This window comes from Syngnathus leptorhynchus, chromosome 9, assembly GCF_054491065.1.
Source record: "Syngnathus leptorhynchus isolate UIUO chromosome 9, UIUO_Slep, whole genome shotgun sequence".
NCBI classification, from domain to species: domain Eukaryota; kingdom Metazoa; phylum Chordata; class Actinopteri; order Syngnathiformes; family Syngnathidae; genus Syngnathus; species Syngnathus leptorhynchus.
In genome coordinates this window covers 13,463,979-13,490,948 of record NC_141203.1, presented here as the reverse complement: position 1 = coordinate 13,490,948, position 26,970 = coordinate 13,463,979, and the positions used below count along the sequence as shown (strand labels likewise).

General features: G+C 45.3%; 1 protein-coding gene across 1 annotated transcript in view; it reads right to left on the bottom strand.

Annotated features, from left to right (window-relative positions):
* LOC147051394 (tomoregulin-2-like) overlaps positions 1 to 22,756 on the bottom strand; it is a 40,712-nt gene extending 17,956 nt beyond the window's left edge. The window contains exons 1-3 of the mRNA XM_085920695.1: positions 22,723 to 22,756; positions 8,118 to 8,247; positions 4,987 to 5,013 (exon numbers count right to left, since the gene is read on the bottom strand). Of these exons, the coding sequence (XP_085776821.1) occupies positions 4,987 to 5,013; positions 8,118 to 8,247; positions 22,723 to 22,749 (184 nt within the window). The 5' untranslated portion in view covers positions 22,750 to 22,756. The remainder of the gene's footprint in view (positions 1 to 4,986; positions 5,014 to 8,117; positions 8,248 to 22,722) is intronic.
* Positions 22,757 to 26,970: the final 4,214 nt, after the last annotated feature.

The window sequence follows — 26,970 nt, the reverse complement described above, 5'->3', positions numbered from 1 at the left end:
GCTCGAGCGAGCGAGCAAGAGCTAGAGAGCTTCACGCTGCCGGCAAATCCTCTGCACACAAGCACCAGAGTGCAAAGGGTGGGGGCCGAGGCGGGCAAGCCTGGGTAAACGTGTTTGCCTCTGTTTTTTTTTTTAATATACTCTTGAGGATTCCCAACTTATTTGTTGCGATCAGGAGTCACATTCAGATTAGCCGCAATTTGCAAACTCGCCTTTGGTTTGAGGTACGACTGCGGATGCGGACGCTTGTTGACTGGCAAATACGTTGCAACATACATCCAAATATGTTTGGAACATACTATCCACTCACAAATATTTACTCCACATGGGACTTGCGCATGAATTAAAATAAAAGGAATCAAAAAGTGCAAGCAGTTTTGACTGGCAAGTAGAAATTTGCAAATCCCTTTAAATGTATTTGTTTGTTGCCATCCAGGTTGCTTAAACGCCAGACAACTGGCAATCTCTCAGATTTGCGCTATGTAATGGCTGAAGGTCCGTACTGGGCCCTGAAAAAAAAAACATCTGATGGCATTCGGCCACTTCATTAGACGAGGCTGTTCTCGGAACAAATCTTTCTCTTCCTCAAGGCTGCAAACTATTTTCCAACAGAGAAATGAAAGACGGAGCCAAAAGGGAAGGCCAATATTACTTCCCATTTCTCGAAGCAGCTGACGGAGCCTCTTAGTCACGAGTCAAAGACACTAAAGCCTTGTTTCTCAAAGGCCGTCCTCACAAGCAGGCAAAGAATTTCCAAAGTCAGCTGTTCTCCTCGTATTCAATTTCTCTCGGGTTCCCGATTGTTTCTGCGAGGTGACCTCCATGGGCGCGTTTGTTCGAGTAAACGCGTGTGCCGGCGATTCCGGCAACTCACCAACCTCACGTTTCATGTGAGTGCCTTTCTTCTCCAGATGTCATTGACAAATGAGAGCTCCACACATATTCATTAAAAATGCAAGCTATGAGTATTGAAAGGCATCCAAAAAATATACAGCCTTCAGATGTTTGAGCACACAGCGCTCTTGAATGTCCCTCAAGACAAACGTCTCCAAAGAGAAATGCTCATATGCGCTTTAAAGAAGGAAAACACATTTTCAAGCTGTTGCCGAGCGCATTTAGGTCACGGCAAACTAAACGCCAGCGTCTGCTTGTTGCTTCTGTCTGGAAAGGGCAGAATAAATCTCATTTGTTTGGCGACCCAAAGGTGAATGAAGGCATTTTCCAGATTTTTGTTTTCTGGTGTTTGCCGCACTAGCTCTCCAAATCCATCCAAAGCAATCTTGCCCAGCTCCCTTCTGCTGCATTCTCTTCAAGATGACCCCCAAAAATCAAATCCCTAATGCCTGCGAGATGGGGGTCGGGCCCAGAGGTGACCCCGGCGTTCTCGCCGTCCCGCTCTTCATCCGCCTCCACCGATAGCTCGGATGCACTCGGATTCCCTTCCCGCAGCGTCTGAGGAATTCATTTCAGTCGGAGCCCCCCGCCGCGCTCGGCGCCCGCTCCGACATGGCGATGGAAATGTTAATCATCATTTCAGAGCGGCGCGATTGGATGCGTTTGGGCCGAGAGGCCGAGGTTGGACGGCTGTCTGAGAGGGAGCTCTCAGATTCCATCCCTCTCGGTCTAGATTACAGCATTATCCCCGAAGCAAAATAAAGGCTTATCGGCCAAACGTTTCTGCTCTGAGATGGCGGATCGGCTTTCGTGGCAACTCTGCAGAAGATTTACAGTCCGTATCCGTCCGAGAGTGGGCCGCCTCGCTAAATTCTGACACGGGTCTTGGCAAACGTCACATTTGCAGACGTACGTGAAAGGAAAAAAAACCTCAAACATTTACTCATGTCTTTTTTTTTTTACTTTATTGACTCGCATCCCTTTTTGGCGTCGGAATGTTGCGGCCCACCTTGGTCTTATGGATCGCGATGGAGAAGAGCTACTGAGCAAAGTCAGCTAAATAAATCATCAAATCAGATAATGAACAAAACTTTACTTACAAAATATTGATCCTCCTCACCTACAGATAGATATGGTTACAAATGAGCTGTTATTGCAATTATTTCCTAACCCCGCCCTGCCCCCTTAGCATTCGTTTCCTAGCTGAAGCTGGAATAACAGCAAATCCGAATCGCAATCAAGTCAATGTAGTCCCAAGAAGATCACATTTGAGCAGGGACATACTTGGACAAGAAAAGCAACTCTCGCCGTTTCCGCTCTGCTAACGAATGCAACTTTTGCCTTGACCTGCCATCTAACCGCCGCCATCAGTGCAGTGGAGGTCCTTCTTTAAACTTGCGGATATCGGCGCCAAATGTCAACTGGAGTTAAGCTCAGGCTTCTAAATGAGGCTGGGAGCCGATCTACCCTTCGGCTTTCACCTGCCTATTAGGCTGGAACATATTGGCGAGATGGCTTCTCCGCTCCTGCAAGTGTGTGTGTGTGTGTGTGTGTGTGTGTGTGCGAATGAGAAGTCATGTGGCACCCAATGACCAAATAGGACACACACATAAATACACCGACGCACGAGAGTGAGCCGGCGGTGGTGAACCTTATCGAGAGGCCACAAAGTGAGAAGATTAGATTACTCACTTCCATAAACCTCGAACTTGGTTACCATGGCAATAGCGGGGAGTGCGTGCGTGCGTGCACGTTGTCCACAATGGATGCTCTTGGCAAAAGCTACAAAGCGTAGCGACGATCATTTCCTCGCAGCTGATCGATTTCAATTGGATTGACAAGTGCGGCGGTTCATTAATTCAAATAAATGAAGTGCTTGCAGATCCATAATGTCAGAGGGGCTGATCATTAGATTAATTACACCAATCATGCTATTGTATTTTCATTAAGTCTACTGTTTATCTTTTTATTAGTCAACCTTTAAAGAAGAGAAAAAGAACTGACAGACGGTGCTGACTGCGCACGCTTTGTTTGTTGTGTATGTCGCAATTAGTACAAAAGAGTGACGGCCATGTTATAAATGAGGGCCGCAACACTGCTTTGTTTGGAATAATGAAGGTTCCTTTCAGATCGAAAATGGTAACGCTTGATTATTTTGACCTTGAAAATAGCTTTGTGTAGATAAGAGTTAGCCTTGAAAAATCACAGCATGGCACGGCACGGCACGGCGGAATTCAAAGTTCGACTCAACTGAGCCCACAAAAGGATTTTCTCAACATTGAACTGAAAAGACCCAATCAACCCAAGTTAGAGCCAAGTCTTAGTTCGACTGATACTTTGACACTATTATTGATAAATATTATCTGGAGGCTGAACAGCTGTTAGAGATGGCACTTGTGTGTCAATGACATCAGCGATTAGTCAACATGGATTACGGAATTGACATTTTACGGTGGATAAATTCCTTAAAATAGACCAAAAGCCGCCCGGTCTTGGTTTGCTCATGCGAGTTGCGTCCCGCCGTCGGCAGCCTCCCCAAACGACGGACGCCGACCCGGTGAACGGACTTGAGATCATTTGCCTGCACAGCTGACTCCCATTCAAAAAACAAACACACCAAGCGGTGTACGTGCTGGCGAGCATGCCAAATGGCAGCTGACCAAAGCTTTATGTGAGCAAATTTATCATTGGCCATTAAAATGCGCTCCATTTGATCCTGGGATGGCCCTTTCACGTACGTAGCTTTCTTCTGCGCCGGCCCCGCTGGCCTCTTTACGAGCGTTTTCTTGAACCTTCCCCGCCTTCTCGCCCCGACGCATAAAACAACAGCGCCTCTGATTTCTTCCCGCCTTTCACTTTTGTGTCTCAAGCATTGTTGTTATAATCTTCACTGGCAGCGTACACTTGTCAGTTATTCTTTATTTATATGACTGGAAATAGAAATCTTGTAAATAGTACATGGGTCGGCAACTGTGGTCCTCCATGTTGCAACAACGCACCTGATCAGGGTTGCTCTCCAGCTTCTGCAGACCTTGCTAATGATCTGACCAATCAGGTGATTTAAACTAGTAACTAGGTATAACTAGTGTTTGAAAAAAGACATTTCCCTCAAAAGGTACATCCTTTGATTCCAACCCATAAGCATACATTAAAGTAGGTTTCCCATTTAGCCGACAACTACATTGAGTACATACAATCGACTACAATACAATTAATTTTAGCCCCGTTAAAAGAAAATCACAAAAACCGTAACAGTGCACATTTTCAGAACTGATCTTCAAACATGTATTGTGAAGACTCTGGATTCTGTTAACAGGGTGTTTGTGAACATCACAAGGAAGCGCATTTCTCGAATACATCAATGACCAAATTGTTTTTGTCACGCATCTGCGGCGGTTGCGTCTGGAGCAAGTACCGTACGGAATAACAAATGTCGGTATCGTGTTCCGAGGCCACATTGTCTTGTCCCGGGTTATCTGCCGTTGCCTCACTCAGGTTCCTTATCGGCGTCTCCCGCGTGTCTTCCTCATCTCCTGCTGCCTGTTTCCTCACTCCTCTTATCTATTTTTGCCATTTTCCTCAGGCCGTTTTCTTTTGTCCACGACAGCCAGCTCGCCCGCCTCGCGCTCGTCCTCGTCACCACTCTCCTCGTCTCTCTTTCCCTGCTTGATCAAGCGCTAGTTTCATTTGCACTCTTTCATCCGCCATCTCTTTGTTTTGGCGGTTTAATCATCTCCTTTCCGATCTCGGCCTCATATGTGGTCGCCGCTGGACATAATGAAGGAATGGCAAAGAAGGGACGAGACGGACAAATATATGCGTATGTGCAAACACGCCGACAGATGGGCCCCGTTATTGACTGTGCGCCGGCGACTTTGGCTTCGCCTTGGAAAATATTCTCTGAGAAATACGCCGATGGGCTGTTTTCCTAAATAAAGGGGAAAACAAACGTGACAATCATTTTTGCCAAATTATTTTGCCAAAAGTAGTTAGTTTTTAGTTATTCTCTGCAGTTTCAAGAGCTGTCGAGTTGAAAGGTTTCGGGCAAAAAGGGATGTTTGAAACACAGAAAGAAGGCATGAGCAATCTTACCGTCATCTCCTGATCCTGAGCCGGCATCTGGGGGTGAAGACAAAGGCGGAGGTTAGCAAAGGGACCCACGCCACTCCAGCGTCCAATAACAAACTTCAATTGCCAACCCCAAAAATGAAAACATGGATATCATGTCAGAGATGGCAGAAATCAATTGGTGCAAAATTGCTCAAATGAACACAAAGAACATATAAATAGCAAAACTGGATCATTGATGATCTGTAACGACTTTGCCACAAACAGAGTTTGTGAATCACCGGCCAAAGAAAATAAGTTGGCAGTGTGACTAATGGGACAATAGAATTCCCCTTTTCACAAGACTGGACTCTGGAAGAGTGGCTAAAAGGGGTCATGTGCTCTCATCAGTCCGGATTGACCCGGAAAGTAGTAAAAGAGGACGATGAGGTGTCGGATTGGCACATCGGACTTGAAGAGAAGGAAGGCTAAGAGGGTAATCATGTGATGCATCTTCAGTGCTTTACTCTTGATAACACTGTGGATCTTTTGTGGCCACTCAACGTTTTAGCCAGTCAAGGTCAACTGCCTTGTGTGGTGGACAAGGTGTTGGATGTACACACGCATGACATGCCAAGAGCTCCACCGGTGTCACATCAGGGTTCCGTGGATGTTTAGTCGGAATGCGTATTGCGAGAAAATGACACGGGCTTCGTTACACAGGCGCCTGAATACGTACGAATGCTTTTGTGTGCGACGTGGTAATGTTTGATGCAGTCACGGCGTTCCTGATTTGCAACGCATTCTGGGCTGCCTTTGGGTCTTGAAAGGAACGCCAGGCTGCTGCAACTGGCCTCACACAAACCTGTCAAGTTTGCAATCCCGTCCGCTCCCATAAACACACACCGCTGATCATCTTGTAGCTCACAATTTTTCAATTTACCTGGCGAATGAATGGCGGAGCCTTCACAAAGATCTTCCAATCAAATCGTCCAGGTTTGTAATTAGTCTCGCTGAGATCCAAACGAAATTTTATCTGCCGGGCTCCAACAAGCAATCAGTGTTACAGACACTCGAGGACGAGCGAGGCGACTTGGACATAAACAAGAGCAAACGATTCCCACCTACATCATCACCCAGGCTGTATCTTCGGGTAATAATGCGCCTTTGGTGATATTTCCCAGTGTGGCCTGTAAACAAGTATCGGAACGGTCGGCCTTGACGTCCATCCATTACATTCGGCGTTGGCGCCGCTAATGGGATTTTGCACGAAAGGAGGCCAGCCAGAATGGAGGCAGAGAAAAAGAAGGAAGGAAGGAAGGAAGGCTTCTTCACAGCACAGGTGCGAGAAAGTGGATAAGACGCCCGGTTAGCCGGCGTAATGTGCTGCCGTTGGAGTGAGTTCAACACATTTCGCATTTGCTTAAGCCGCCCATAGCGGATGAATGGCCGAGTGGTGAGGAGGGAAGACATCTGCAACTCTCTGCCAGCTTTTTCCCCACATGAGCGAGCCGTTTTTAACACTCGCTTACCCGAGGAATTTGGCGCGTTAAGCTATTATGCCGGCTAAGATCAAACTTGAAGGTGTCCTGGTGGATCTTGTCAAACAATCACATTGGGAGCTTCTTAAGAATCTCTTCAAATAGTTGGCTATTAACAGATGTGACGGATGCCGACAGGAAATGAAAGGAGTCACATTTGTCGGCAATTTTATCTCGTCATGATCCAGAGTCATGATTACCGTCCGTGGCAGAGGTGACGTATTTGGACAGATTGGAGTCTGATGAGTAATCGTGCTGTTATTAAAAGTATTAACAACCAGTCAAATCATGATCAAAAGATTTTCCCAGCAATGACTTAACTGAATCAAAAAATTCAACAAATTATTCAGTCACAATATGAGACCAGTCAGGTAACACAGACAACAAGATTGCAAATGAGTATTCACCTTTCAAAAAAAAAAAAAAGAGAGAGAATAATAACAAAGAATTCCATCTGGCCAAATGTGTTCATGAACCTTTGTGTCAAATGGAGACGTCATTGCCATCAAAGACAATTTGGACTCCCACACAGAGACACACGGGTTGTTCTTTGATTTTGTCGGACTCGGCTGAGTAATCTGATGTTATCAAGCGCATTAGTAATAGTCGCATGGTGTAATACGTTTCAGCTTCGCGCCCGCTGTTATTAACCGCTTTGATTGGACCTGAAATAACCTTCCCGAGCAGACATACAGTCAAAGGCTGTTTGTTCCCTTGCTGAAGCATAAAAACACGATTGTTCAAGTCGGTAGCGGGAGCTCAGAGAAGGATTTTCCCCTCCCTGGATAGTGGTTTGGTTCTGGCCACATTAACCGGCTTTCTTGTTACTGAGCTATCTGTGTCAGCAAATGCACGATTGGCGTGGGCGCTACGGCGGGCGGAAGCTTGTGCACTGACTCATGTGTGCCTCACAAGTGTCATTTTGTCAGCAGATTGACTCATTTACAGCAACGGACTGGCATATTCATCGGAGTGGATGGACTGAATACCCATTGGATTGCTTTCAAAGCCTTAAATGTCGCCAGCGATGATTTGTGAATCTTTTAAACAACTGTACTTCTATAGAGCGATGGGAAACCTCGAGCCTCGTGCCAAGGCCAAACCTACATCCAAAATCCTCAAGAGTCTTCAGTAGATAAAGCGTTGCGTCAATGAATGGTGGCCGGATCAAAATGGTGTTAAAAGCTTTTTTTTTTTTTTTTTCATCTAAGGCGGTTGTGAAAGACCATAATGTTTGGTTTTGTGCACAAACCGTGCAGTACGTTTCCTATTTGCGTCCTCTTTGAACAAGGTCTAATTGCACTTTCAGCTCAGCTTCAAGAGGGCTTGAAGTGAGTCCAATTAACTGAAACTGTCGACTGGATAACAAAGATAAACACACTTATCAACACGTTACCCAATTTGCCCATACACGTTGGCGGCATTATCTTGGAATGGAGAAGCTCGCTTGTTATGATGTGATGATGAAACATTTTGTATTACAATCACCGTATAAAAAAAATCAGATACATGTATTCAGTCGAATTTGTCAATATGTTGTGATGTCATGAAAGGCGTACTGTACCGATAATATCCACGCCTTCTTGGCTACATAAAGTGCCATAAAAAAAAAAAAAAAAACTTAACCATGCTTACCCACGGGACAGGCTCCCTCCGACAGAATCAGTACTTCAGACTGCTGCTTGCAGGCATCCCTTCGCAGATAACACTCGTTCTGGTAGTTTTGATTGTTGGAGCCGCAAACTGGAGCATAGTCGTTGTTGCACTGAAGACAAGGGGAGGGTGTAATGTGAGATTCCGCCATTTTAAGCTCATCTTAATTTAACAACAAAGAGAGGAACACAATACAATTAGAGGTGAAAAGGTGTATTAGGGCAGGCAGGAAGGGAAACGACTAGTAATGTATTCGATAAGGCGGGACAGGACAGGACAGGACAGGACTGGACTGGACTGGACAGGACTGGACAGGACTGGACAGGACTGGACAGGACAGGGCTATGTCCGTTAAGGACCAAACCCGGCGACTAACAAACAGGACAGAAGTGGGCAGGACAGAAGCAGTGAGCCAGGTGGCGGCATGCAGTTCTGTCAGTATCTCATTCTCTTAACATAGCTCCACTGGAGCACTTTCAGGTTAAGTGACTCACTATATGGGAAACGCTTCCTTCTATTTCCCCACACGGGCTGTTGCCTCGGTAGAAACGTGAGATTTTTCACATGATTGATGGCACTATGCTGAATCTCTGTTTTGTTTTTCTATTTGATACTGTATGTGGGTGGAAATTTCTCACAGGCAAGATATTCATATGATTCGATATTGATCTGACAGCGCAATGCCGCATGAATAACAAATGTGATCATTTAACAGAAAAATATGCCGGACTGTTTGCCAGGATAAGAACGGTTATCAGCGGTTGAAGAAAAAAATGCTACTTCACGGTCAGGGGCCGTGGCATGATTAAATGTAACGCACTGAAGAATATCACAGTGAATTAAAGTCTCTGGCTGTGACGTCGTCGGAACACCGAGGCTTATTTATTGGAGGCTTCCCACAGCAAAGAGGCCCCGGATTGTCTTTTTCTTTACTTTGAGGTTTGTTAAAGCTCCCGGCTACTGATGTGAAATCTGTTAGCTCGGGGCTAAATTGTCTCTCTTTTTCTTCCCAGATGTAAAAAATGCAAGCTGGATTTTTTTTTTTACACGGACCGACCCCGCTTATCAAGAATTTCCTCTGAACACAATATCTAAAGAAACAGTTCAGAACCAAGTTTAGAAGCACATCTTTTTTTTTTTAGTTGCTTGGATGGTTTGATCGTCCAGTTTGAAAAATCTCAGAATTCATACGGCAAGCTAAGACAAAGAACACCTACTGAGTGGTGAACACTAATCGTCAAATCCACGTGCAATTCAATCAAGGGCCGATACGGTTTCGTAAGTAGATCACATCCAAACTTATTGATAAATACAATATTTAGCAGTTTAAATAGAGGTTTGGAAGCATTGTCCAAGGTTTACGCATACCGCAAGATACGCATCCATTCGGTAGCCCGCCGCATCATAACGATCAATTATCAACACTGTTTTCAAGCGGCGCGCTAGCAGGAACAGTCCGGATGAACTGCACAACAAAAGACTCCAAAAGCAGTAGGAGGAGTGGAAGGCGGGAAAGCCAAACAGCACACTTGCGTCTGATCAAAGCCACTGGATGTAGGAAGGCGCCAGGCTGCAGGGGAGACAAGTACCACCGACCAAAAAACGCTCAGCAAAATTGGGCTGAGGGGAGCAAAGGGAGACACAAGAGTGAAGGCTAATCAAAGTCAAAGAGAATATCAAACGTCTATTGCGGGAGGCCAGAAAGAGAGAGAATGCGCCCCGACCGACTCGCCGCAATCAAAGAAGCGCCACGAGGCTCGCGGGGGGGCCGACAAAAACAGAAACAGAGCAGCACCGGGAACGAGACGAAACGGGGCCACGGAAGCGGATCGAGAATCGGCTCCAAAAGAAGAAAAGACGTGGCGAGCCCACAAAGAAGTCGGGAAAAGCTTAGCGCCGAGCTCGCCTGCCTCTTAACCTGCGCTCGTGCCAGGCGTGATGCAACGGCGGGGAAAATCGTCAGAGTATTTTAAGGCAGTCCAAATATATTTCAAAATATATCTGGCACAAACCGGCGACTGGCGTAGGGATGAGTGAAACGAGGCTACCTTCAAATCTTGCTAGAAACAATAGCTTTTTAACATTACGCTACGACAGATAACTGGGATCATTTGTTGTGTTGTTTCAGGTCCTTTCGGGCTGTTTGTTGGTTTTCGATCCAGTTGTGTTCATTGCCCGGAATGAGCCTGGCCTTGTTTTGTTGCAAATTCCCTCGAGGTCTCGGCTGGTCTCGCTAAAATCATCTAAAATCTCGCCTTGCTCTTTGCCATCCCTCGCAAATACCGTTGACCTTGTTATCACAGTATTCATTAGGCTGCCCTTTGTTGCCATTGCCATCTTTGTACTCCTCGCGTGTGTTCTGCATACGGGCGGGCCCCATGCACCATCCGAAAATAGAAACAAAGCTGTCCACGTAATAGTCTGTGTCAGAGGCGCTGGCGTCTTTGATTGCTGCATTTTTCTTGATGGCTACGCAACACTGAATTCTTTCACGCCTTCATCGTCAAAGTGTGTGATGTAAAGCGCCAATACGCACGCTTCTCACAACACGCCGGCTGCTTGTCAAGCCAGCACGTCGGAGTTGACTTTTGGCTGGCGAGATGATCCCATCAGCACCGAATTGATGCAACGGGCATCTTGGCTGTTCAACCTACTTTTCAAAATGTCAAATGCTTTATTTTATTTTTTTTTGACCTGAAATCAATTTCAGTTTACAAATCCATCGGGAGGGCACGTTTTTGACTGATGTAGGACAATCAGATCAAGCAGGCAGGCATCCTGCTCTTTAGTTAACCTGATTTCAACCAAAGCATTCTTGTAGCGTAACCGAGTTATTTTTGAACACTCGTTTGTAACGGCGATACAAATTGAGTTGACTGCTGCCACGCGGTGCTCGGATCTCACGTCTGCACTCACATTTGTGTCACTCTCGTCAACCCGTCATCAATAATCGATGCGATTAATTGTTGCGCCTCAACTTTTAATGACGTGAAGCGCCTCGAGTTATCTCGTGTAGGAAATGCAATGAAAAAAAAAAGTGTCTTGTCTTGCCTCCTGACAATCTTGATCATTTTTGGTCTTGATACTCATGATGCAAAAGTTGAATCAGACGCCTGGTACCTCCGAGGCATCCTTATCGCAGCTCATTCCAGAGGCTGAAAATGCAAATAAAGCTCAGCTGCACAACACCAGATTTCTCTTTATCTTTCCCAACTTTGGCTTATGCAGTTTTGCATGCACTTCTTCAACCATTTTGTGCATCTTTACGAGGGGGGGGGGGCGTGATTAAGCAGGGGGTGGTGGGATCAACAGAGGGCAGGAGAATTTGATCTTCTATAATTCTCTCCAGACAGGGAAGTGGGGGTTATTGGCCAGGGCCATATGGCACGGCCTTATGTGCCTGCTGGCTTAGGAACCGCAAAAGGCACACACACGCGCACACACGCATCGATCCACACGTTCGCCGTGACCAAAGCTGGCCAAGCGCACGCCGACTTCTCTAAGAACATGGCAGGTGAAGAAGATTCATGAGCACGGCTGCTAGCATCACTCGGTTGGCGACGCTTTAAGCTTTCGGTGTCACACGTCCTTTTGCATCAATGATGTCATTTGATTTCTTCATCAAGTCTCCTGCAGGGGCTGCTGTGGTTCTACCTTCCCTTACATGAGCACACGAGGGAAATTTAGAGAGTGGAGCCAAGAGCCGTTCGTTCTTTCTCCTCACACAATGCAAGAGTCCGACGGAAGACAATTCAAATCACAAAAGCGATGTGGCTCAGACCAATGCAAGCAAGTGGCTGCCTTGTGTTGCAGGCCAAACACCGGTCTGACAAAAGAAATCATTTATGTGGAGAATGTTGCGTGTTAAAGGGAAAGTGTGAAGGAGTAAGTGTTGGATGAAGAAGAGCTGCAGCTAAAACGCAAGTGCAATCAGTGACGGCAATTAAAGCTGCAAGAAGCTAGAAATGGCCTGGCCTGCTGTTCAATCTCCGACACGAGTCCTTGACACGTTTTCACCTGTCTTGTTATGATAGACATGGCAACCCAATTTCATGTTCATCACCGAGCTGGTGTCTGGAGCTAGCTTATTTTTATTCTTTATTTTTCTAACAAAGCATGCAGCCTAGGATTCACCTAAAATGGCCGAATCCCCAGTCAATTTTAGGTAAAACGATTGGAAAAAAAAAAGGTGAAAAAGGTGTTTTCCGGCCAATTGGAGGCCAAACGCAAAGGATTTCTGAAGGCCCAGCTTTTGTACAACAGAAATGTTGCCAAGCAAGCAACAACAACCTGCTGTGAGCACGCAAATTAGCAGCCTTGACTTTTCCTAATGAACAGCCACACGCCCGCAAGACGTTCACGTGACTCTGATGTTGAACTAATCTGTGCGAGAAGCTGCCGGAGACTCGCAATGGCATTACTACACATCCATAATTAGGAATCCTGGCAACGGCGGGGCGACGCGTCCTCACGCTGGTGGAGAAGGTCCATTTTCACCAGCGTTTCTTTTCGAATGGCATTTGCATGGACATAAATCTAAAGCACCCAAACCGACATGAGCAAAAAGAATAAAAACATCTCAGAAAAGCCAAAGTAAATAGTAAATTGCAATTTGACAGCAGGCTGGCTCATTGCGCATGTGGGCCCGCAGGCTCGCAGATCCTCCTACACACGGAGAGCCAGTGGCTCAGAACTGCTGAAAAGAGATTTTATTCAGCTGAAGGACACTCTTGGGAACTTTCTCGCTCAAGCTTCCCAGGCTTTACCCTGACATAAAACGGGGGGGATGAAATGCTCGGCTACGCCGCTATCGCTGCATCAGCATGTGTGGCATATAGAAAGAATTTCTGCAACAACTTTGGCATTTCCCCTAGTTGCAGAAAAATTCTTTGGCGAGGCACTGATCCCGAAGCGCTAACACCGCGACCCCGAGATACCATCCTGGAGATGGAGGTGATGAGATGAACTCCAAGCGGCTCGCTTTTAATGAAGCTGACAAAGCGGAGCTCGTTTCATGTTTCAGTTGGGCGGGCATTCAACTTTTCACGTATGCTCCCAGCGCTTGTTCAACTGTTTGGGTCCAGGGAGACCGCACAAGGGAAGATTATTTTCCAAGACCATACTAACCTTTGCTTGACGGGGGCGACCGCCACTGCTACTAATGAATTGGCTTCATATCACGAAGCGTAGAACTGTTCTCACAGCACAAAGATGCTAATTACGAGATTAAGATTTATAACACCGAGGGAGATGAGTCAAGGAAAAATTGCTTTGGTTCTGAATGTACAGAAGTCAAGTTGAAGGATACCAGATTGACCCCGGCAGCCTATTTGTCTTTATGCGACGACCTCCTACGTTTGGACGCCCAATCACCAATGACCTGTCCAGGGTGTCTCATCCAAAGTCAGCCGGCACAGACTGAGCGCAGTTTGAGAAAAAGGACCGACTGATTGAAATTACAAGTGCTATCGTTAAACGACTACCTTCGGGAGCGATGAAAGACAATCTGCAAATTTAAGTCGTAAAGGCTGGCTCACATCTCCGTCATGACCCTTTGACCGAAAGCACAATTGCACTCAAGCCTCCTCTTGGCACGACAGCTCGAACATTTTTCTTTTCCCTCGCCGCGGCTCTTAATGCCCTTCTCGCTTTTGTATTTTTGATAGTAAATAACAAGGCGAACGGCGTATGGAGCACTGCGAGTGACTGGCTCCATCTGTGGCTGCCATCATTTCACAAGCCAAACAGATACACAGAGCTTCACGCACACATGTTCCTTATCCACACAGCAGCCTGACTGACAGCCCGATCCATTTCCTGGAGCCATTAGAGGCGGCTCTAGATTATGCAATTCCTCCCATGGCTATCATCCACCTCTATCAATAATAAATATCTCCATAAAAGTGGGGCTAGCCTCGGAGGAACCCAGGCGGCGCCGCGCCGGCACGTTCTACTTCTGATGAGCCCCTCGGTGCACTCGCTCTCAACTGCGTCGTTTTCTTTTCCACGCTACAAAGTCCTCTCGAGTCGGCCGGACAACCCCCGGGCACACACTTCGCTTACGCCTCACGGCACTTCTCAAAGCTACGGCTTTATCGACTCCGACAAGGAGGTCTCGGGGCGGTGGCGGCCATCACCTGTGGCTCAAGACATGAGACGGCCCCTTGTGTCTTGCAGGCCTCAGATTGGAGCAGGTCCTGCCTTTTGGAATTGGGTTACATTATCGGGGCTCGAGACAAAACCGAGACGGGACCAAAGACTGCATACAGTATCTCAAAGAAAAATCAACTGACATCTCCTCTGACCAAAACAAGTTATGCAATGTTGTCTTTGGAATGGTACAATGAAACAAGTTTGGTATTTTCCAATTTTGGAAAGCGTTCTGAAGAGATTGTGTAATACATGCACCCCCCCCCCCCCATCCCACACTGCCATGTTCCACCAAATCTACGTGAACTGATTGTTTCTTCTGCCCTGACAAGCTTAAAGAAATACCAAATGACATTCCATGTGAGTTGAGATGATCTCCACCTTTCTACCGTCATTAATTTTAACTTACTCCCCAGTGTATTAGGTAACTATGTGCAGTATAACGCATGAGGCAAGCAATAAATCGTCCATTCACGAGGCTCGTAATGCTCACATTTCAGCGCACCTCCAGTGTGGCCACAGCTGTAGCCAGAGGTGTTTTTTTTTTCTCTCTTTTTTTTTAAGACTGGATGTCCATCTGTCTCAGTCTTGTAAAAGCCTTCGAGGTACTCCATTAACCTTGAAATAATGTCCATTCAAACCGATTAAAGTTCAAGGACACAAACTTAGCAATGCAGATGGTTTTATATACTGTATATAAAAATGGGTTCAGGAAGTCATGAGGCAGTAGCTTGAGAATTTGTATTCCGCATCATTTCCATTGGAAACAAATAATGCTTTGTTTGCATTTTCTTTAGTTTTTCTACTTGGCCTAAAATATATGATGATTCCAAAACAAAGCATTGTCCTTATTAAATGAGCTTCTATCAGCAATTTGCTCTGTCGATTGGTGAAAGCGTTTTATGAAACGAACCATCTGTCCTATCATGTCAGCAAGAACAGCACGACCTCACACAATTCATTTTGGCCATCGTGGAAAAATTGTGTTCAATGTTTCATCGTGTCTCTATTTAGAAGCGAATATGGATGACATTTCACAGGCGAAAGGTCAGTCAGTTGTCAACTTTATTGTGAAAACAATCTCTATGGAAAGAACACCACAAGGGGTGACCAATTCCAAATGTTCTATATAAGTCCAAACAAACAGTCTTTGTAGTGTCTTGGTTCAGTGACTGAGCCACAGCAACAACAATGTGGGCTATTGATTAGCACGTCCATTTCTTTCTAAATTCTAAGGTTTGGTGTTTAAAACATGTGACCGCATTCTAAAACATGCATGGAAAGAATTCCTTTGGTGACTGAGATCAATGATCCCAGTCTGGTACGGCTGTGGCTATGGTCTTGCTGTGGCCTGGGTCTGGCACTATTCTGGTTCAAACCTGGCGCTAGCCTAGTGTCCAGTGTGTAACCATTCTGGTTCTACTCTTGTACCAATGTAGTTTTTATCTGCTGTGATAAACACTTGAGAGAACGGATAGATGGATTAGTATGGTCTTTATCTTCCACTTGACTGACCTTTGTCTGGTTCTAATCGCTTCATAGTTTGGTCCTATGCTGGTCCTTGCCAGATCCTCGCCTGGTTCTATTTCACTTGTAGTCTTGTACTAGTCTGCTTCCATACTGGCTATAGTTGAGTACTACTAGTCTGGTTCTAGGTTGGTATCAATCAGTTACATTCTGGTCAAAGTCTTTAGTGTGAGTTGTACCACTCTGGTCCTTAACAGGTCCTAGTTCAGTAACTCACTAGTTTGGTCATAGACTGGCACTAGGGTTGTTGTTGTTGTTGTTGTTGTTGTTGTCTTCTCCAAGTCTGGTCCTCATTTTGTCCTTGTTAATTGAACACTCTTGAAGAACTGAATTTGAGTATAAAATATGTTGATGTCGTTATGTGGCCAGCGGCGGTTGGCTGGCGACCACTGCAAGGTGAAACCTGCTTTCCTTTCCAAAGTCAGCCGGGATAGGCTCCAGATCACTCGTGACCCTAATGAGGACACGGATGAATGTACCAAGCGCTGGCCTACAAATAGACCATTAAACAGGGCAAAATCAATTGAACACGGTGAGAAACAGCTTTTCCTTCCTGTCAACAGGATTATGAATATTACGGCTATTACCGGGAACACTAGACTGCCTTGGCGTGAATCCTTCCACGCTTCTCATCTCGTGCTTTGGCAAGAAATGTGGGAAATGTGTCTTTTTAGACAAAGTTGTTGTCGTCGTGGTAATTCTGAGGCTTGGCCTTTGTCCTTCTTCCCAGTGGGAAACAAGTGATGCCCCACAAAGGGAATTCTATAACGGTCAGCAATCATAATCATCTCGCTCTTTTTTCACTTCCAATTATTTCAAGCAAAAAAGACAAACACTGCGCATCGACAGATCTCGTCACAGAGGCCCGTTCCCTCGACAGAGGAATTGGAAGTGTTGTCCGTCTAAGTGACAAACTCTTCCTGGACGGTGTCTTGTTTCCAAACACTGATCACAACCGATGCGGAGACAAAGTCACAGCGGCCCAGCACCGGGGACCGGCGAGGGTGAGTCGTTTGTTCGAGTGAGGCAGAAGAATAGACAGGTTGGGAGCAATGGGGGGCGACAGACGCTAGGAGCTTGTCTGGCATGCGCCTCTGCCGTTTGATGGCTTTGGCAGTCTTTTCTTGATTAGGACCTGGACCGCTCGTCCCTGCGGAATCTACCCGGCCAAGTCACGGGAGACGAGCTTTTCTGTAATGGTGTCTGACAGGCCGGCTCAGAGTCACGGAGGAGCTGACACACTTGCTGTCTTTCGCCGCAATTTTCTCCTCCTTCTCCGTCTTTGTCGTTGGCCCTATCCATCACTGGAGAATAATTAGAGTGAAAGCCGCAAGGCAAGCAGTGATGAACAGGGCCCTGAGCACCTGTTTTCACAAGCAGTCTTCGAAATGATCCAGCTTTGACGCCACGTTCCGCCCACATTAGATGGTGCCGGCAAAAAATACTTTACCTTTTCGTGTTGCCCATCTATCAAGAACGCCAGCTAGTGATTGGGCTTCATTCGGGAACATTAGCTTGTAAAGATTAAAGAATGCGTACATGCCCTGGAATTCACCCAAAATGTCTTCCTCATATAAAAATGGCTGACCCATGATCAACGTGTCCACCAAATGTCATATTAATCTGTAAATCTAGCCTCAAGGGAGCATTGAAACATATTGTATTTTGAAGAATAGATTCTACCTTAGTATTGTCGTTGTCTGGCTATAGGTATTGCGTCATCATTGATAGCTTGAAAAACGTAAAAAAATCTTGCAACACAATGGTACTCGGATAATTCCGATTGAGTAGAACAAATATGTTTGCTGCTTGGAGATTCTGACTCGCTATTTTGAGCTCTGGAGTGGAATCTTCGCAGAGTAATTTATAGAATGAATTAATCACGGGGGAAAGGGTTTAATCAAAGAGCCGAGTCATGATAATTGCACAGTCAACAGCGGGAGGCAACAGTGAGAAGACAGCGATCTGCCTTCACTGGTGAGAAACGATTGGCTGTGTTGACCGCTCATTTGGCCTCCACCAACAGCACGCCATGATTTATGAGTCAACTCAACGCCTCTCAAATGCATCCACTCGCTTACTTGAGTCATGTTCTGTGTCGTCGAATCAGTCCAATAAAACACTTGATTAGCTTCCTGAAGCGTTTTCAAATTGATTGTCCAAGATGAAACAAGCAGGTGTTGCCGTTCTAATTTTGAATATTATTGTCGCAAAGATGAAGATGAACAAACTCATCGTAGAAAAGTCTCCTTTTATTGCTTGTATGAACATATTGTAACTCAACCTAATTACGCTGCTCATTAGTGGAAAGTGGAAGAAAAAAAACACAGGATGTCAACAACAAAACAGATTTTACATAAGTTCATTCTTGATTTAGCGGTTGAGATACGAGGGACCCGTTTTACGGGTTATTCCAGATACCAAAGTCTTTCGGAACCATTCTAGCGCTCACCTCAAATGGACCGGGCTCACGACAGGCAGCCGCTCGGGTCGTCGCAGCGCAATGTCATCCGAGGTGAGTGTTTGCCATGCTCCTCGCCGAGACATTTTTTACGGGCTCGGCCCAGGTAATAAATTCGCAGCTCCACAAACACTCAGTCCAGATAAAAAGATGATAAATGAATGCAAATATATGGAATGAGGTCTGCATCGGAAGCTGCTATCCCCATCGGCCCGTGAAAATGTTTAATAGGAGGTGTTTTATTATGATTTCAAATTAGCCGTTATAAACCCACCGAATGTGGTTTTGCGTGCACTCGGAAATTATTACGAGCTTACCGGCGTGACGCGTAGTAAGTTTTTTCTGTCTGTTTTTTTTTGTAGCGGAAGCCTTTGTTCAATGCAATACGAAGGACACGCTGGCCTTCCACTCATACTCTTCAGCGTCACGAAAACCACCGTGAGCTCTTTGAAGTGCAAGAGAGCTTCGTTCATCCAGACATCACAACCCCGACATTACAAAGCTTTCAGAAAATAATTTCAGACCGGAGCTCAGAGGGAATCGAGGCCACGGCTAAAGGAGATGCGGAAAATGTCGCCTCTATCACTATCTATTGTATCTGTGTAAATGCGAGAGTGGCCGAGCGAGCGCAGATTAAGATGCTGAACGTGGATTAGGATGTCAGGAAGGACACGCGGGAGTCATGTTTAAAGAAGCTCCCGTTCAACTTTCCCTGACTGCAAAGTCAAGAGGGTTTACATAAATTAAAATCGGCTAATCCACCCGCGAGCCAAAGCTCCGCATGGATATTCAAATTTGGGGGACGTGCAAACGGACAAAAACACTCAGCACATCCGTAACGGAAGTGGATTCAGCGTTTGTGCAGATCAGAAATCGACTAGCTTGATTTTGTTCACGTACACAAACCGGTCAAATTAGTTTGCAATAGTCATGTTGTCGCAAAGTTCTCTTCACTCAGTTTTATTATTTGTCATTTGTCTGTTTGCTGTCCGTAAAAGCAAGTCCGGGACCGTCCGGGTTTGAAACGGTTTGCAACACGCGCTGGCCTCAAATCAGCGAGAATGTGTCTTGTTTTTACAAGTTGATTTCCAATCAATCTTGAAAGCTTCCAGGCATATTGATCTGAGACCAGAAAAGCAAACGAGCTTGCAGAAAACAAACTAAACATGTTTCTTTTCAACATTCAGGGGTTCATTTTGTAATGGATCTTTTGCTGGACTATATTTGCGTCCAAAAAGCAGTATTTGTGGATTTTTTTTTACTTTTGACACAAGAAGCTCAAGATCAGTTCTACTGTTCCAACTGTACTTTCTGTCTTTTGAACTTTAAGCAAGTTTAATTGATTTGGTTTTGCTGGGGTGTTTTCCAAGCGATGTCTACTCATTAGTTTTCCATTTCCACCTGTTGCTGGTGTCGAGCAAACTCCTCCCACTCGTATCTGGTCAAGGTGTGCCTGGTCGTCTCAAGGTGTTTGTTCCTTGTTGTCTGATCACTTTGTTTGTATTTAGTTCCCTGCTTTCTTTCAACCGCCGCTGTTGTTGTCACAAGTCACATCGTGTTATGTTTACTGTTGAGATGAGTTTGTTTTGGTTACTTTGTAGTTCAAATTTTTTTTGGGTGTGTGTGATTTTTGTTCATTGAGCGTTTTGATCCCTTCCCGCATCAACTGACGCTATTGCAAGTGACTTTTCTTTAAAAATGAATACATTGAGAGCTGCAAACAACATTTGTAGACCATCCGGTCACCCTTTACTATTTTCTCGTCCTCGTGAACGTGACCTTGGGTGACATCCCAGCCGACGTGGGTCACACTGCACATAGTACGAACGATTCAGAGAGTCTTCAGTGAACCTCCCGTGCATGTTATTGGACTGTTCTATCCGCAATATACATGCGAAAAGATTAAAAGTTATGCATGGAAACTGTGCTTCATATCAAATGCTCAGTGATTATATGCGACAAGGATTTTCTCCGTTTTGTAAGAGAGCGCAAAGCATGATTAAACAATGCGGTAAAACGTCCCATTTGTCCAACAGTGCACACTTTTAATTTGAATGCTCTGCTGGTCCATGAGCTCACGCACGTATTTTTAGACTCAATCGCCCCTTTGGGACTCAGCACTGTGACCTGACATTACAAAAAAGTCAACCAGCAACAAAACAATTTCCCAGAGGCTATTTTGATCAAGAACTGGAATGTGATTATGCAAACTACATTTTTAATTGCTTCATCTAGATGAAGTTCTAATACGTAAAATAAATCGATTGGACCGACCAAATCAAGTGGCGAGGTCTGCGTTCGCTAGCGTAACGAGGCTTGCTGGGAAATACAATTTCACCCGTGTACGGTTACCCCAGATGCGGAAAGTCCGAGAAGCTTCCCATTAGAGGACAGCGACGTCGCAAGATCGCGGCTCTCTGGGGAAGAAAGTGCTGCGGGAGTCAGTGTGAGGTGAATCTCATTCATCTTTGCAATGAATGACCTCCATTGATTGCACTACATCAAACTCACTCTCTCCTCACTCAGTCCGTCAGATGTCTCTGAATTTGTTCATGCAGAAGAAATGGGGCACACTCACCCAGAGATAAATTCAGAATATGAAACAAATTAATAGTAGATATTAGGGATGAAACGACTCATGGATAAAAAATGAAAGCGCTTCTAATGTTTAATGGTGGGTAATATTGTATTTAGCGTCTCAAAGTCAACGGCACTGTCAGCGATTCTGTGTTGCTGTTTTCTTCCCTTTCCAAAAACATCTTAATTAGGTTAAATGACGACTCTCAATTGGATCGGATATCTGTCGTCGGTCCGTACGGCAAACCTTGTACCTGTTCACGTTCGAGAAGAGAAGTGAGCATCGTCACCTGGTTGACCTACTATGCAGGAAAATTCATTGTAAAAATCGAAATACAGGATGCTGGTCTTCGATGTTTCATATCCAAAACGATTCTGCTGATTGCGCAAGACCCCCTGAGAGCATTATCGACACGGAATCTCCACAAGACGAATGGTGCTGTGATGTCATTTATCTGTAACGCTGGCTTAATGTTGATCTTGGTGAAGTACAAAAGTGAGATAAAAAGCAGGTGACCAATGCGGCCGGCGTCGGCGTGCCCCGTCGTCCGAGGAAAAACAAGATGAGAAATGGTGTCGCACGGACAAATCTTAGCGTCTTCATTTATCTCAAGACGTGCATCTCAAACGTTGAGCCAATCGATAGTCAGCAGACTTTTTTTTTTCTTTATGGGTCTGCTCATAAAGTTAAGTACGAGCCATTATCAAGAATAGCATGGTTTCTAGAATTGATGTTATTAACGAGCTCCTTTCAGTCTTGGGTCTCATCAGTGTCAAGGTTGTTTATGACTGTGGCAGAGTACGCTGGTCGGCGGCGACACGAAGGTTCACGAGAAGCCATAAAAGCCGACTCATTTAATACCGTCGCCTCGCTTTCCGTAGGGCTAATTATCTCCGATCGGGACGATGGCTTTCGATCCGGACGATTTCCGGACGTATCGCTCGGCTGAGGAAGATCGATTCTTTTTTTCTTTCATCTGGAGCATTGTTTGAATTCTGCCAGGTTCCATTTATATGGATGTGCTTTTGTGCTCTCGGGCTAGGTTTGATTTTTAAAGCGGACGGATGAGCTGTCAGATCACAAGAAGGAAAAAAAAACGCTCGTAAACGGAGGCGCTCGAATTACCGGCTCAACTGCGTCACTTAAAGATCTTCCTCTGCACGGGTTGTGACTGACGAGGAGCTCATATCGATCTGATTAGATACTCAAATGGATTGGACGGGTGACAAATTCCAAGTTGACATACATTGGGCTCAATGGACCTTATGCATGGCAATTTTTTTGGTTTAGCCTCTGTCGTTGAGTACAGTATACGATAACCTGGCATACACGTTTTCTTTGTAGCTAACCTCCAAAGAGTGAAATGTGAATAGCAGAGCAGCAAATCCATTTGAAGATCGTTTTTATTCGGTCTATCATGCAGCTACCTTGTTTTGCGATTCACTGCTTTTGTTTGGCGGCCTTTGGTCCTGAAGTGGCCGCCCCCGTAGAATACACAACGCAGTGACCCATTTCTGCAATGTGTATGTTCGATTTGGGCGCACTGCCATGTCCCACATGCTCGGAACGTTTGGTTCTGTTGAAAGATGACTTTAGCGGCGCTTAGGCACCTTGTCATTTGTTTCTCGGTTCCCTCGTGAGGTACAATTCTCTGGGGGTTTTGTACATAGAGCTTTAACAGAGCCATTGTTTGAATCCACTTGTGGCAAAAACAGGGGAGGGAGGGAGGGGCGGGGGTCACCCTTGGAGCATGTGACAGTGCTCACAGTATTCTTACTTGGAAATTGCATCCCGTGTGTACAACAAAATGGCAAAACAGGCTGAAGGCCCCAAAAAGTAAGGAAAAGAAAATAGTTGCAGGCTTATCTTACCTTGAAGTCACAGATGCAAGTCACCATGTTCCCAATTCTGAGGCACTCGGCGTCAAACTTGCACGTATTGGTGTCGCACAAAAACAGGTCCGTGTCTCGCTCGTCAAAACCTGGGAAGAGAAACTCCAATGAGAATCAAGCATAAGACGGCTTTTTTGGTGTTTGAAATCTTTCGGTAATTTTCACGCATGTAGGTAGGTATTCATAATGTCATTTTTCACATTCATATTTGTACACGGCAAGGCCTGGGGGGGGGTTCGAGACCGTTCCTGCGGCAACGGCAAATCTCCAAAGGCGCCATCATAGCCCCTCGAAACCAATCAAAGAGCCAGACAAGTCGGAATGTGCAGACTGAGCTTGAGGCCATCGGGCTACCTGAACCGAACGTACAAAATAATACCAAGTAGGAATGTCATGTTTATGCAAGTTCATCAGAAAAGCCTTCAGATGAAAAGCCGTGTTGTAATTATTTTCTGCTTGTGTACTTCAAAGCCAAGATCTATATTGTGTGAGTTTGATGAGTATTTGCTTGATGATAACCTGAAGGGAGTGCAGCTATCCTCTTGAGACGCCCGCCGCCGAGTCCCCGGAGGAACAGATGAAACCTTGTTTGTTTGTGCCGAGCTTTTTGGGAGATAGCGTTCAGATGATTTTGCACTCAGTGCATGTCATCTGCGACTTTCAATTAGATGACAAGACAGCTCCATTTTATAAACATGTCTGGCGCTTTCAAATGGAAGAATCAACAAATGTCGAGTTGACAAAATATATTGAAGACGGATGTCGGTATCATCGCGCATCTAAATGTGAAGTTACAAATTATGCAAATGATTAGGAATGAATTGGAATGAATGCAAATATTGGACAATTGGGAGGTTGACAAGGAAACAAAAAGCAGAAATGGAGAACTCTCAAAAACGGTGCACAGTGTTCAGGGAGGCAATCCGACATCCTTATCCGGCATGATTCTGACATGCAAATGTATCTTCTTGCCTGATATGGCCTTTTGTGGAACACCTCGAGTGTGTGCGCAATATGGGGAGAAAGGAGCAGTGAGGAAGGATTTTTTTTTTTTTGTCCTTGACAGCCAATGTGTGGACCAGAGCTTCAGGGTGGCGTGACCGCTTTACAGCGCCTCATTATTGCGACACAGAAATGCTCGGTGGGATATATGGAGCGGATTTTCTTTGAAAGATAAATATGAATACAAAAAGAAAAATGATGAAAAATCAAAATAAATGCTTGACCACAGACTCATACAGATCATATAGATTGACTGTTATACATCATTGTGTGATGATATTTTCGCTTTATTATTGAATTTTAAATTTGAATATCAAGACACCATTTACCATACAACAGAGTGATCTAACATTGATAATTGCAGCTGCTCCAGATCGGTCCCAGCTCGCAGGAACATTCACATGGGCCGCCTTACAAGTAATATGGTGATCTGCCATTTTCTTTTTATAGATGTCTTTGGACAATAGATATTAAGAGTTCTCTCCTCTGAGCCTCCTTTGACTACAAGCACGACTCATAGCACTTGAAAAAAAAACACCTCCTACTCATGACAACCAAGCAGTCATAAATGCGCAGCGGGATAGAGCCATGGTGAAATCAACCTGCAATTTGCCAAGGCCGTGAATGACCATAAAGTGCGGGCTCTCTGAGCTAATATACAGTCGCTGAGTCAAGAGCGCAGACTTAAGAGGCGCTCCGAGTGTCTGGTCTGAGACAAAGCTCTCAAAGGATGAAAATCTCAGAAAGTCAAAAGATGATGTCCACTATTTAAAGTCCATCCACTGCTCTGCTGCACGCAATTTCAACTTTCTCTGTTCCACTAGCAGCAGTAATAGAAAAGTAAAATACTTTTAAGCAGATGTGGCAAAAGTATGTATACTCACCGCTGAACTTTAGAAGTCCAGATAGATGCTGGTGAAAAAAAAACACTCTTGTAGTACAAAAGTGGAAGCACTGACGTCACTCCTTTACGCTTACTCGTCGGTACCTCGACTAGCATCTGGACGGCTCACCTGAGGCCAGAATTGGAGATATGTCCTCTCGCCTCCAAGCGGTTAGCAGGCAAAGAGCAGCGTTTTCAAGAAACTGGAGATGCTTAGCGTGTAAAAGAAAATACCATGTTGCCTTAAAATGGTGAAACCAATACAATGACAACAGCGGTGGCCTCAACATTGACCCCTGTGGAACTCCGTATGACAGTGGGGCAGAAAAAAAAAAATCCTGTCTGCCAATTGGATTTAAACCACTCTAGAAGCACTAATGTCCACCTGGTGCTGCCAACGGAATACTGTGCCGTATCAAAATCCTTTCAGTTTCATTTGGTGCTGTGCCATGAGGCGCTTCTGATGTCCCATGGCTATATAAAGATCACAAAATACTGGCCTATATGGGCCCACAATATATCTGACGCTGTATTGTGATATAAGCAAGCATCAATCTTCTTATATAATGCTGCAGTCTAGCGTTTAGTTATTGTACCTGTCAAAGGGTTTGATGTTGCGCACAGCACGGCAGCCTGCGGCCGCCCGAGCCTTCGCTTACATGATTATACATTGCCTGGCAAGCGCATCCACTTCATAATCAAATGTGATTCATCAACGCAGTAAGGGAGCCCGGCGCTGCCGCCGCGCCGCGCCGAGACGAGCCGAGCGCACACGTCAACAACGCAAAATGTGTTCCGCCAATCGCATTGATTTCACCTCTGTATGAAAAAAGTCTTGCGAGGGAGGATATTACGAGTCGGAAATGATGACCATCAAATTTTTGCCGCCATCATTCTGGTAAGCAGCCTTCTCAATACACACATTCTTACTTGACTCGTTTTGTCGAAAATGTCCTGCAGTAGACCGCTGACCAGTCTTGGCCGTCACTTGTTTTGCCAAAAGTCAGCTGGCAAAGAAAATACAAAATATTGTTGACATGCCACTTTGCATTATATTCAATGGTTATTGCAGACGAGGCCAATGTTTTGCTTTTTAAAAACTGTGGTTTGTATCGTCAAAACAAACGGTGCACATCTTCCGGTGTAGGTATTTTGTGCCAAAACAAACACATGGCTTCAATAGCTTTCTTATCTCTCATCTGAGTTTTGCATGGAGGCTGCCATAGAGTCGGGTTCATCATTTCCTTGGGAGTAGAAAAAAGTGACAGCAATTTGTAACGGGCAGAAAAACAAGCCAAGAGGCATCAGGTTGCAGGGCTTGCAGGGTTTGCAGGGCTTGCCTTTCAGCAGACACTGAAGAATGTGGAGACAAAGACATATGAGCCACACCAGTGGAGCGTGGAATCAACAATGACCTTCCGGGAGCACAAACTGGCTGCCGTGTGAAGCTTGACATGGGCTAGGCCTCTGATGTCCATCACTTTGCAGAGGGACGCAAAAAGAACCTCTCAAAATCATCCCAAGAACGGAACAGCGTATTTTTCGCGGTTATAGCGAAAGCCTGAATTCCAGTGTTGAAACGTGCTCTCGTTCCAAACCAGTCTGTTATTTACTACTTTGTGCATACTGTGCACGCAGCTTCAAAATGCATTTTATATTGGCAAAGTTGTAAAGTTTTATGGCTTCATTTGTCAGGTACGAGCAACTCCACTGGTGACCCAAACGAGACTATTGTTGGTGAGTAGTTGGCGCTCTTGCGCAAACAGCGGGAGACCATTTTAAGTAGCACTTAAACAAGAGCCAACTCGTTGTCTTTTTACTTTTTTTTTTTTTTTTGAGCTACGGGTTGCTGTGTCATCAGGGCGGCAGGTTTACACTCGGCAGGAGGATGTTACCGTAAGCTGAATAATTAACGAAAACAAGCCGACAAGCATCAAATATTCAAACGCCGATGTTTATATGCCGACGATTAAGACGGCAAGAGAAGCACTTACTCGCGCTTGTCAGCCAAATGCATCTTTTGCCGCCGACCTACCTGGAATTTCACAAACCCCTTTTCGGCATCGGGCTGATGAATTATTAAGCCGAGTAAATTAATCATGAAAGCCCAACAAGCAGTCAGACGAGGCATCCGCTTTTGACCTCTGCTGCATTGGACTATTTTTCCCTAATAACACGGCAACACATTTTTCAGATCGTCACCTTCCCATGATTCGACCACGACCCTTCAAACACATATTCGCTACGGATGCTAATTTGGTGCACTTTGTTTTAGTACTTCCGCAGACAAGTGCAACTGTCCGTGACTGCGCTGTTGTGGGTGTGAACACAGACGACTAGCT